The following is an 11,859-nucleotide window of genomic DNA, read 5'->3' as shown; positions in this document are numbered from 1 at the left end:
GAAAATTTGGGAATCAGCTTCTACACACAAGCAATGACGTGTGAACATAGGACTGTAAGAGCTGGATTCACAGGCAAGAGTAATGCAGCAAAAGGCAATCCTAAAATTTGTGAACTGTTCTGATACTTTACATAGACAAATAGTTATGAGATACTCTTTTAAATACTCAAGAGATGTGATGCAGAGTTTGATGGAATATAGGGAAATTATTTCACTGCATCAAGTCTCCTGTAGCAGTAAATTAGCACCGGGGAAGCAGATTTTTATATTTTTAGTGGCATCCAGAAAAGGTCCAAGGGAGTTTTCCTGTGGGAGGGGGATTAGAGTCAGTACCGACTTTACAATGGTGCCAACGGTGCCGTGGCACCAGGCCCACCCTGCATCTCACTGCAGACACAGTGCTCAGAATTAAGCAATGTTCTCAACGCTATTGTACTCTGTACTAGTTTTCAGTTGCCAGCTACATGCTTCAGCCATGCCACTTTCTCACAAGGCTATATCCTGAATATTGTGACTGGGAATGAGGCGGGGGCAGGGAGTGTAGCAGATGCAAATTCGAGGTGAATATTGTCTTGTCAATACTGTCCTGGGTTTGTGATGCTTTATGCCATGGACTGAAGCAAAGTGGCTGGTGAATAACCAGGAATCTGGTTAATAATTATCTAAATAAGCTTTCTTCTTTCTCTCTCTGTGAATTATCACTAATTCAAAATAGTAGTGTGCAAGTTGACTGGATAATGGTAATAGCATAATCTCTTGTTATAACATTGTAAACCATACTACCTGGTTTTTATATTAAACACCTACTATACATAATACAATAAATCTGACAGAAACAAAACCTAGGAAAAGTTTATTCTTTCTGCGTCTTATTAAAAGTTTTACAGTAATCTCTTGCTTCAGAATGCCTCCTGCGTCACCCATACTGTTTGCAATAGGATTCAACATGTGGCTTGTCAGCTGACTCTACTGATTCCTGAACAGCTGGTATCTCAATATTAATCTGAGATAGATACTATATGCAGAAGCACAGCTCTGTATATATGGGGAGGGGGGGATTATTGACCTTTGTGCATATGTAATAGTTTTTGGTGTTTGTAAGACAAGGTATAATAATGAACTTTGGAAAAGTTCCTGTTTGGTGTGAGAGATGTTACTTGTACCTAAATGCACTCCCCTTCCCCACTCCCAGCCCTATGCATGCTGGCTTGGGAATATCACTACTGTAGTGTCAGCCTTTAAGAGAGCTTCACATGCAGAGTCTGACATGCCTGGGAAAAATCGGCTGTATGTTAACCCTAGCTACAGTTTTTTTTAAAAAAGATGGGACTGAACTAGAAATGAATGAGCTCACATGTGTGTCCCGCCCCACTCCTGGGAGTGTGCTAGGGTGACCACATGTCCTGATTTTATAGAGACAGTCCCAGTTTTGGGGTCTTTTTCTTATATAGGATCCTATTAACCTCTAGGGATTTTTGCACACAAGGCAAGGAACAGAGGCAGCATGTCCGGCTCTTCCCTATTGAAAGGAAGGATCCACCAACGAATTTCTGCAAAAGAGCCGTATGTGCCGCCCCTCTCCATTGATGATGACCAGCGGCAATTTGGCAACGGGTCCCCCAGTCCCTCTCAGAGGGAAGGACTTGCTGCCGAATTGCCACTGAAGGAGAGACTTTCTGAGCCCCTCACTTTCCGTGCCCGAGGCAAGTGCCTCACTCGCCTTGCCCTCGTTATGGCAATGTTCACATGCACCACTTCTAGTATTACGGTAAGTTAAAACAAGGTACAGTACATTGGGACATTAATGCTCTATTACAGTGTTTGCATTAGCATATTAAAAGCTATAACACTTAACAGACTAGTTAGGGCCGGCTTTAGGAAGTTTGGGGCCCACCCAGTTCAAACATTTTCGGCAGGGCCCCAGCAGGGATGACTTTTAAAAAAAGAAAAAAAAGGTTAAAAAAAAGCCTTTCCTTTCTTAGCAACCGGTTCCCTATAAAAAGTTCTGATTTAAGGGATGTGCCAGAGTATGTATTTTTGGTACCAATAGGGTTACCATATGTCCATATTTAAAAATTCCTCCCGGACAGCAATTTAAGAACCAAAAAGTCTGACATGTCTGGGAAAAATCGGCTGTATGTTAACCCTAGCTACAGTTATTTTTTAAAAAGATGGGACTGAACTAGAAATGAGCTCCGTTTCACATGTGTGGGTCCCCGCCACTCCCTGGGAGTGTGCTAGGGTGACCACATGTCCTGATTTTATAGAGACAGTCCCAGTTTTGGGGTCTTTTTCTTATATAGGATCCTATTAACCTCCACCTCATCCCGATTTTTCACACTTGCTGTCTGGTCACCCTAGGGTGTGCACATGTGTGGGTACCAGCTGCTCTCTTCTCCCATCATTGAAGCAGGTATGCAGGGTTACTGCCCAGGGAATTGCAGGGCACCAGTGGACATGGGGCTGGCTGCAGGCAGGGCAAGGGGTGCAGCAATGGCTGGAGACAGGGTGTGTGGGGTGGGGTGGGGTGGGCTGGCTGGCTTCAAGCAGGGCCATAGGGGGGTGCAGCAGGGGTTGGCTGGAGATAGGGCAGGGGGTCTGGGTACAGGGGGTACAGACCACCCGGTATGGTAAGTCCTCCCTCCCCCACCAGGGTAGCAGTAGCTGCCTGGGGCTCCCCTGCTTCCACAGCCCTGGCCATGTACATAGCTGCCGGAGCCCTGGGGAAGCGGCGGGGCTCCAGTGGCTATTTAAAGGGCTGGGATGATAGAAGCAATGGGAGCCACGCATTTTTGTAAGTAGCCCACAGATCCCCACAGCCCTACCCCAGGGCTCCAGCAGTGTGGCTGTGGTGGCAATTGAAAGGGCCCCCATGCCCTTTAAATTGTCCCCTGGAGAAGCTGGGCCACCCCGGTACAGTGCACCGACTCTTGCCAATACACCGAACTGGGGCTTGGGCAGCCTGGCTGGGGGTTAGGGTGTAGGAGAGTAGGTCTCTAGTGGGTCTGGGTAGGTGCTGGGCACTGGGGGGTGGGGAGATCTGTGTGTTGGGGGGCTGTCAGTGGGGGAGATCTGTGTGTGAGTGGGTGCTGGGAGGTGTGGGGGGGTCTGGGCGGGGCACTGTGCAGTTGTGGTGGGGGGGCACTGGACAGTGAGGGGATCTGTAGGGAGGCTCTGGGTGGGAAGGTGAGGGGCACTGTGCAGTTGTGGGAGTGCTGTGGGGGGTCTTCAGCTGGGGGGCACGGGTCAGTAAGAGGATGTGTGGGGGGTTTCTGAGTGGGTGGGAGAGTGATCTGGGAGGGCACTGGGCAGGGGGGGTTGTGGGGCTCTGGGTGGTGCAGCACTGGGTGTAGGGAGTCAGAGGGGTGCTGGGCAGGGGAGTTTGTGGGGGTCTCTGGGTGGTGCAGCAATGGGTGTAGGGAGTCAGAGGGGTGCTGGGCAGGGGAGTTTGTGGGGGTCTCTGGCTGGTGCGGCACTGGGCATAGGGAGTTGGAGGGGTGCTGGGCAGGGGGTTTGTGGGGGTCTCTGGGTGGTGTGGCACTGGGTGTAGGGAGCCAGAGGGGTGCTGGGCAGGGGGTAGCATGGTGCAGCATGGGCCCACCCACAAGGGGAAGAAGCACAATGGCAGTGCAGGGCTGGGCTGGACAGCGTGGGTCTGGCAGCTCCTGGTTTGTAAACAGTGCCCTTGTACTGGGCTGGGAGGAGTGGGCCTGTCCCTGCCGTGCCATGACTCATCTCCCATTGCCCCCGGCCAGTCCCCCGCTCTGAGGACTCTGCCCCCCTGCCCCATGTCCCCATTTCCCCCATGGGGACCCACAAATATGTTTAGCACTGGGCCCACAAAAGGTTAATCCAGCCCTGTTTGGGGTGCAGGCTCTGGGATGGAGTTAGCGGTGCAGGAGGGTTGCAGGCTATGGGGAGTTTGAGTGAGGGGTGCAGGCTCTGACCTGGGGCAGGGGATTCGGGTACAGGAGGGGGTACAGACATGTGGGCTCTGGGAGGGAGTTAGCAGCTCAGCACGTTGTATAAGAGAAAGGAGCTGCAGTGATTTCATATAGACATCGAAACTGATAGAAGACACTTTTACATAGTCAAAATGTGAGAGGCAGAGTCTGAGGGAGGGAGGGGGCGTCTGTACAATATTTCCCACATTCAGTCTCCTGGCTGGAGCAGTAACAGCCCCGCAGCACTTGTACAGGATCGAGAGGCGCTGCGGTGTCTGAGCTTTGACAGTCTGGGAATTGGGCGGCAGGTACCTTTAAGAACCAGCCCCAGGAACCCACCCCTGCTCCCGGGCTTAACTGCGGCTCCCACCCCCCACCCCCGATTTTTCCCCTTCAGCCTCTCTCCTGCCGCTACCTGCAGCAGCTTGACCCCCCCTGCCCAGTAAATTTCTGCCCCCGCTCAGACCCTGGCAGCCCCCCCGCTGCGATTTGCCCCTTGAGCCTTTTAAACGCCCCAAAGAGAAGGCAGCAAATCGTAAGTAGAAGTGAGGGCAGAGAGAGGGCAGCGGCGACAGCGCAGGTTACTGAGCATGCTCAGTTCGGGTGCGCATGCTCAGTGCAGCCAAAGTAGCAAATCTGGAGCGGTTCATGTTTCTGTAGTTACAGCGGCGGAGAGGCACCGATCGCGGGGCTACCGAGGGGGCGGAAGAGCGGGGCGCTGCGCTGCGCCCCCTTCCTGGCGCTGGGGGGACGGTGGAGGAGCCCAGCGGCTGCGAGGTCCCGGAGACGGGGACCCCCGGAGGAAGATTGCCGAGAAACGCCCCCGAACCTCCCCCCCGCTCCGTGGAATTGCGGGGTCCCCCCCTACCCCGCAGCAGCCCCGCGTGTGCGCGGGCAGGGCTGGCGGCGGTGATCTCGCTTGCAAGCAGGCTCCCACGCATGACCGGACTGCCGGTCACGCGTGGATCTGGCCAGTGACACCCCGTCGCCGCGCTGGAGCGGACTGGGCGCCCGGCGGAGACCTCCTGAGAGCCGGGGGTGCTTGGGGGGGGGGTCGGGGTTATTCGGAGGGGGGAGCCGGCTTGGACTATTTTTCTCCCCCTTCCTCTGTTGTATTTTGGGGGGGGGGGGGATCCGTTTGGAGAAGCATCCAGCGGGGAGGAAAACAAGCCACCCGAGGACACCCCCCCTCCCCCGCCCCTGCACACTGCAGGGCAGAGGATCCGGAGCGATCCGCGCCAGGTTGAAGCCGACCCCCGAATCCAGCCCGAGCTCGGCAGACGCTGCCCGCCGGTCTCCCTCGCTCGCCCCGATCTCCTACCCCCTGGGGGGGGGCGGGCGTGGGGGGGTGGGTGAAGGAAAGCGAAATGGCTGGAGCCGGAGTGGAATAGGACCAGCTGAATGGAGCAGCCCGCTGGAAGGAGACCGGAGGCTGGATCGCTAAAGGTAAGTCACTGGCTTGATTGTTTCTCGACTGGTGTGTATGCCTGGGGGGGTTGGTGAGATCTGACAGCCCCCCCCCCAGGTAAATAACCGATCCATTGACCCTCTCTGGCTTTGAATTCCGTGCTAAACTGCAGGGAGATGGGGAGGTGAGGGGGGGCGTGAGGTGAGGGGGGGTCAGGAAAAGAGGGAGGGTGGGGAGACGGGAACGGCAGGCGTTCAGATTTCTGGAAATGGACACCCCCAGCGCTCAGGCCTGGAATGGGGGCTGTCATCTGTTTGGTGTTTTTCCTCCTCCTGTTTTCCCAGACAGGGATCGTTTTGCACCAGTCCCCGGAGAGGGGGGGGGGACACATGCTTCCTAGCAGGGATGCTGGCAGGAAGGATGCATCCAACCCCCTTCCTCGGGAGAATGGGTAGGAGGGGAGGGGGCGCCCCTGCGTCTGATCGGTGGGTGCAGCAGACAAAGCCACCTGCCCGGCACCCCGCGATCCGCTCCTACTGCAGTATTTTCTGGTGTGTGTGTGTGTGGGGGGGGGCAATTACCCCTGAGTACCGTAATCTCTGGAGGGGGAGGGCAGGGATAATTCTTCCAGCTCTGGGTGGCTCTCGATCCCCTCTCGCTGCGGGGAGGTGGAGGGGGGCAGGGGTAGATGTAGATACAGAACAGCTCTGACAAGAGATTGGGGCAGACCCCCCCCCATACGTATCTTTATGTAACGGGCTTTATCGGGGGCGAGGGGACACATTTTTTTCATATGTATCCTTCCAAGATGGTAGGATGCGGGCGGAATGGCTAATAAGGGAGGGGTGGGGGCTGTTGCCAACCATCGGGTGGGGGAGAGCTGTGCCCAGCACCCACCTCTGGGGCCAATCCCAACTGGGGGGTGTTGATTGGCTACCCCCTTAAAATGGGGTGTGGGCGCCCCTTTATTCCCCTCTGGACCGGCCAGTGTGGCTGAAACCGGGGCGGCCTCACCTTTTGGAGCGGGGGAGGGGCCCGATCCTGCTCCCCTTACCCGGGGTGGGTGGGTGCTGGTTCTGCTTTCTTCCCCTTTCCCCCACGCCCAGAAAATGGGGAAGGGACTCCACGGTGCGGGGAAGAGTCGTGTCAGCCCTGGGAAGGATTCGGCCTCCTTGGCATGTCTCAATCCGGATTGATATCGGAGTCCAGCCGGATCCGGCCCAGAGAGAAGTAAACAAAGCGAGGAGGCTGTTAATAGCGAGAGATCGGAGCCCCTCCTCCCCCACTGCACCCGCAATTATATCACCTCCTTTGCCCCCCACCCCGTCACAAAAGCCCTAGACCCCGGTGTACGCCCCCCCCAGCCTTGGCCCTTGGCGCATCCGACGTGGGTGGGGTGCGGGGAGAGCGACTTCTGCAGCCGTGGCCGCGGCTGTGTGTGGTGGGTTTTTTTAAAGGATCAAGTCCAAAAATTCCGCCGGTGATGGGGAGAGGGAACAAGCCCTGGGTGGCTTCTTTAAAGCCCCCAGGGCCGTAGCAACAAAGAACGTGGCCCCCTCCGAACATATGTCCGGGGCCCCTTACAATGCAGAAACTGGAATGCGGTATTTATTTTATACAATATACAGGGTTCATATTATGTATACATAGGCCTACAGTGTACATGTATTCCGTATATACTCAAAGCGCTTCTTTCGAGCCTTGTTCTCCGCAAATTGGTTAATCAATGCGTCATAGTCCAGAGATCTGGCAATCTTGTTTTCAATTGAGATAACTGCAAGCGCAGAAATACGCCCTCACCAGTTGTATCATGAACTTAAGAAAACCAACAAATGCTTCACGAATATTGACACCATCTTCACCGTTGCATTCAACAAAGCGTAACACCACAGACATCTGTTCTTCATGTGACACGTCGGGAGTACAGTCCAAAATAACTGAATAATATTTTGCTTTTTTAAGCTGCGCTATGTTGGCCTCTTGAATGTTACTGGCAACAAGTTGAATCAGCTCGTTTTGGATCTGTGGACTGAGGTACTGAACATGTATCTCTGCCTTCTTAATCCTCTGTAAAAGTTCACTAAGACAGTATCGTACTTTGCAAGCAATTCAAACAGTCCCAAAAAGTTGCCATTCGAAGGATCGCCGAGCTTTTCATTACTTCCTCGAAATGCCAAGTTTCTTTCGGACAAGAAAATAACGACATTAACCATGCGTTTGACAACATTTCTCCAGAAATCTCTTTCTTTCAGAAAAGCTTGCAATTCGAGTTGGTCAACAGATGTACGGTTTACTATGCCTGACCGAAGGTCAAACCATTTCACCATACAGTCTTGATGACCTTTGCCTGTTTCATGCTGCTGAAGTCTTTTTGACAGTGCTTTCCAAGCAGATGTTCCACCACGTAGCGGTATGTCGCCAGTGCCAAATAATTTACAACAAAAACAAAAAATGGCATCTTTCTGAACTGAGTACATTAACCATGAACGTCTTATTTTCTCGCCATTTGCCATGGTTCGATAGAAATGAGTACTTGTGAACCTCCGTCTTTCCTCGTTAAATGGAAATTTGTAACTTTAATTCTGCTGCGGTGGGCCACATGCAACAATGTCACACACTTGCCTGTCCGATATTATAGACGGCCAATCTCCTGGATCATCAGTCAGTGGTTCAGATTCAGATACTTCTTTCCCGGCAGCACCTGGAATATCTGTCACAGTTTGTTTGGTAGAACAACTGGCTTCACCTTCGACCTCACTTGAAGCACTTCTGGATACTTCTGGATACGATTCGTCGCTGCTAGCGCTGTCCGTTTCAAGTGCCTGTACCTGTACGTTGGATTGCAGTGCAAAATACGTTGACAACTTTGGAATTTTCTTAAGTTCCTTCTCGGCATCTTTTGCTGCCTTTCGTTTACTAGCTCTGCTCTTATACGTTCTCTTAGACATCACAAAGCACGCTTCTGCGTTGGAAACAATAAAAAACTAAACAACTAAATTAATAACATTTATCCGCTGACCGCCATTATGAACGCAAATACACATTCTTTGAATGGGTCCAACTAAAATTCGAAACTGACCGACGGACAGCTGATGTAGCCAATAGCATTATGATGTATCATAATGACTTCACGGTTTTGTCAGTAAAACCGACATGGATTGTGCAATAGCGTCAATAAATGTCACTTACCTAGTTATACCTTACATTTTTTTTGCCACTTTTAGGGGCCCCCTTCCTTGCGGGGCCCCCTCTGGACGGAGGGTACTGAGGGCACTCGCTACGCCTCTGAAAGCCCCTTTGGGTTTGGGGGAGAGGGTCCCCGGATCTCGGGCTCGGTCCATGGCTCCAGTGCACCCCGCTGACCCGCTTCTGCTGACCTTCCTCCCTCGATTTGGCTGGGGCAGGGGGGAAAGAAATAAAGCGGGGGGTGCGGGGACGCTCTCGGTGGGGCTGAGCCCCAGAGCGAGGGGGAGATGGATGGAGGGAGATGGATGAGTGGACAGAAAAACCTGTTACTATGCTCAGCCTCCCGATTCCCTCGCTCGCGTTGTCAATTTCACTCCCGTGCCAGCCCCCCACCTCCGCCCCAGGTTAATGTCATTTCCTGGATTTCGCCCCCATCTAGGATCTCAGTCCCCGTCCCTCAATTGCAAACGCTCCCCTCTTCCCACCCCAAATCAAATTCGCCCTGGGTTTTCATAATAAAATGGCGATTTGCTGGCGGATGGGGTGGGAGTATTTGCTTCGGGGGGAGGAAATTGAGTATGGGGGGGTCATCGTGGGGGTCCCTGGAGGTCTCCCCCCCACACACACACCCACCAACGAGGAGAAGGAGGGTGTGGGATGTTGCAGGAGGAAGCTGGTTGTGGGGGTTGTCCCTCCCCCATCTGCTGGGGAGGCGGTGCACCCCCCCACGCCAATGTGTGCATGGGGAGCTCCCCCATTGCACCCCCGGGTGGAGGGACCAATGCCCCAAGATGGGCACAGTGTTTGGGGGGGAACTTCCCATTGCCATGCATTGGTTTCTCTGGCTTTCCCATCTTCCCCTCCCCCCCAAACAAAAGCCTTAAAAATAGCCCCTGGCTTCTCCAGCCCCAGGGTGGTGGCCAGGGGTGGGCAGATGCCTCTGGAATATTAACCAGGCAGCAGGGCTGGGACACTACAGCCGAGGTTGCTGCTGGGGGGAGGTTCCTTTAGGGGAGGGGTGCTGACTTTTGTCCCACAGGCCTGGCCGCTGATCAGCCCCCACTCGTGTCATGCCCCCCCCCCCCAAGCTATCCAGCTCTGGGCAATTTGCTTTCTGCCCTACAGGAAAATTGTGGGGGGAGGGGCTTCTGGGCCAAACTCCAGCTTTACCTGCCCCCCCCCCAAGCTGGGAAGTGAATATTAAGGCAACCCAATAATTTGCTCCTTGCTTCAGAGGTTATTGCTGGGTCTCAAGGTGCCCGCTGAGATTGGGGCTGGCTCACCCCATTGCGCCAGTCCCTGCCCTGAAGAGCTCTCAGTCGGAACAGACCGGGAGAGGACAGACACTTCTTCCCATTTTACAGATGGGGAAAGTGAGGCACGGAGCTAGCTGCAGGGACTGGCCCAAGGTCATGCAGAGAGTCAGGAGCAGAGCCAGGATGTGAACCCACAAGTCCTGACTCCTTGCCTGGGATCTTCCTCCCCCATCCCCTCCTACTAAGGCTTTTGGCATGTGGGGACCTTGGGGGAAGGGGTAACTAGAGCCTCCCCCCAGGAGGTATAACTCACAGAGTACCACCCCCACCCCTGTGGGAAAGTCTCATCTGGCCTGGTAGAGCTGTTTCGGGGAGGGGTGGGGAGGCTCTGACCTTGCCAAGCCCCCCTTCACCACATCTGGATCAGTCCCACTGCTTTGGGGGGTGAGGAAGAGTTCATAGGAACCGGGATCTGGATCAGAACTGAGTCGGGTTCCACAGAACCAGGGAGGGAGCAGAGTCCTATTTTATCCCAGAACTTTGAGTAGGGAGGTGTCCAGATAAACTGGTCCCCAAGCACTGTCCCTGCTAGTTCTGGAGTCCCAGCTCCAGGCAGCCAGGACGCCTGGGTTCTCTGCTCCCACTCACTCTGCAGGGTGGGAGGAGGGGGGGGTTTGTAATGGGTGGGCAGCCCCAAAGGAGCTGAGCAGAGTGGGGGTGCCAACGCCGTGGGGTCTAGCGGGTAGAGCAGGGTGCTGGGCGCCAGGGCGCCTGGTTCTGTCCTGTCCCCAGCTCTGGGAAGGCAGTGGTGTCTAGCAGTTAGAGCAGGGGGGGGCTGGGGGCCAGGACTCCTGGGTTCTGTCCCCAGCTCTGGGAAGGCAGTGGAGTCTAGCGGTTAGAGCGGGGGGCTGGGAGCCAGAACTCCTGGGTTCTGTCCCCAGCTCTAGGAAGGCAGTGGGGTCTAGCGGTTAGAGCGGGGGGGGGGCTGGGGGCCAGGACTCCTGGGTTCTGTCCCCAGCTCTGGGAAGGCAGTGGAGTCTAGCGGTTAGAGCGGGGGGCTGGGAGCCAGAACTCCTGGGTTCTGTCCCCAGCTCTAGGAAGGCAGTGGGGTCTAGCGGTTAGAGCACTGGGGCACTGGGGGCCAGGACTCCTGGGTTCTATTCCTGGCTCTTCCGAGGCCACCCCAGCAAACTCACATGGTTGCCAACCAAAGGGCTGCACTTCCCCCGGGAAAAGCAGAGGAAGGGAATGCAACTGGCGCATGCCTTCTGCCTCCCCCTTTGAATACACCCCCCAAACTTCCTTCCCCTTCACAGATGCCCCCCCCCCAGCCCCTCAGTGTTTAGAACTCTCCCTGCACCGAGTGACTCAGCTGTGAGGGCCAATCTCTGCTAATCCCCACCTGGCGCTGCCTGCGAGTGTAGCTGGGACCCCCCTGTGCCAGGTGCCCTGTGGCAGCCATCGCACGCCCCTCCCGCCGGGTCACTTTCCCTTGGCACCACGAGCTGTGGCCTCTCGTAGCAGGGGCCCACTGCACAGCTCGAGGTACCAAAGCCTCCTGCTCCCACTAGTGGCATAGCCAGGGCACGGCTGGGTCAGTCACTGATGAGGCTGCTGGACACAGACAGACCCTGTGGGCCCCTCTGGCTGCCCAGCCTGTGCGGTCTGGTGTCGCCATTAGGGGGCTCCCCTAAATCCCAGTCTGGACTCAGCCGTGGAGGGTTACACTACACCCCCGTCAGGTCCTTAAGGGACAGGGTCTTGCTTTCATGGGCGGGGCTAAGATTGGCTCCTCCTCTTGGGAACTGTCCTCTGGCTGAGGAGGGAGGTGAAAACACCCCCCCACACACACACTCCTGTGGGTTGAAGTAGGCAGTGCATGTGCCTTGCTGCCGCCTCCTACCAATCACATCCATCCTCCATGCCTCAGTTTCCTCGTGGACTGTGAGCTCTTTGAGGCAGGGCCTGTCTTTCACTCTGCGTCTGTGCAGCACCCGCACAACAGGGGCCCTGATCTTGGTCTCTCTAGGACAGGGTCGGCAACCTTTACTATCAAAAGAGCCAT

The 11,859-nt window shown here is 55.1% G+C and overlaps 1 protein-coding gene across 1 annotated transcript in view; it reads left to right on the top strand.

Annotated features, from left to right (window-relative positions):
* Positions 1-5,273: 5,273 nt before the first annotated feature.
* Positions 5,274-11,859, top strand: part of LOC120393024 (nck-associated protein 1-like) — a 46,497-nt gene continuing 39,911 nt past the window's right edge. Inside the window, exon 1 of the mRNA XM_039517659.1 lies at positions 5,274-5,390. Within this exon, the coding sequence (XP_039373593.1) occupies positions 5,346-5,390 (45 nt within the window). The 5' untranslated portion in view covers positions 5,274-5,345. The remainder of the gene's footprint in view (positions 5,391-11,859) is intronic.

This window comes from Mauremys reevesii, unplaced genomic scaffold (genome assembly GCF_016161935.1).
Source record: "Mauremys reevesii isolate NIE-2019 unplaced genomic scaffold, ASM1616193v1 Contig138, whole genome shotgun sequence".
In the NCBI taxonomy this organism is placed as follows: Eukaryota; Metazoa; Chordata; order Testudines; family Geoemydidae; genus Mauremys; species Mauremys reevesii.
This window is presented reverse-complemented; position numbering and strand designations above follow the sequence as displayed.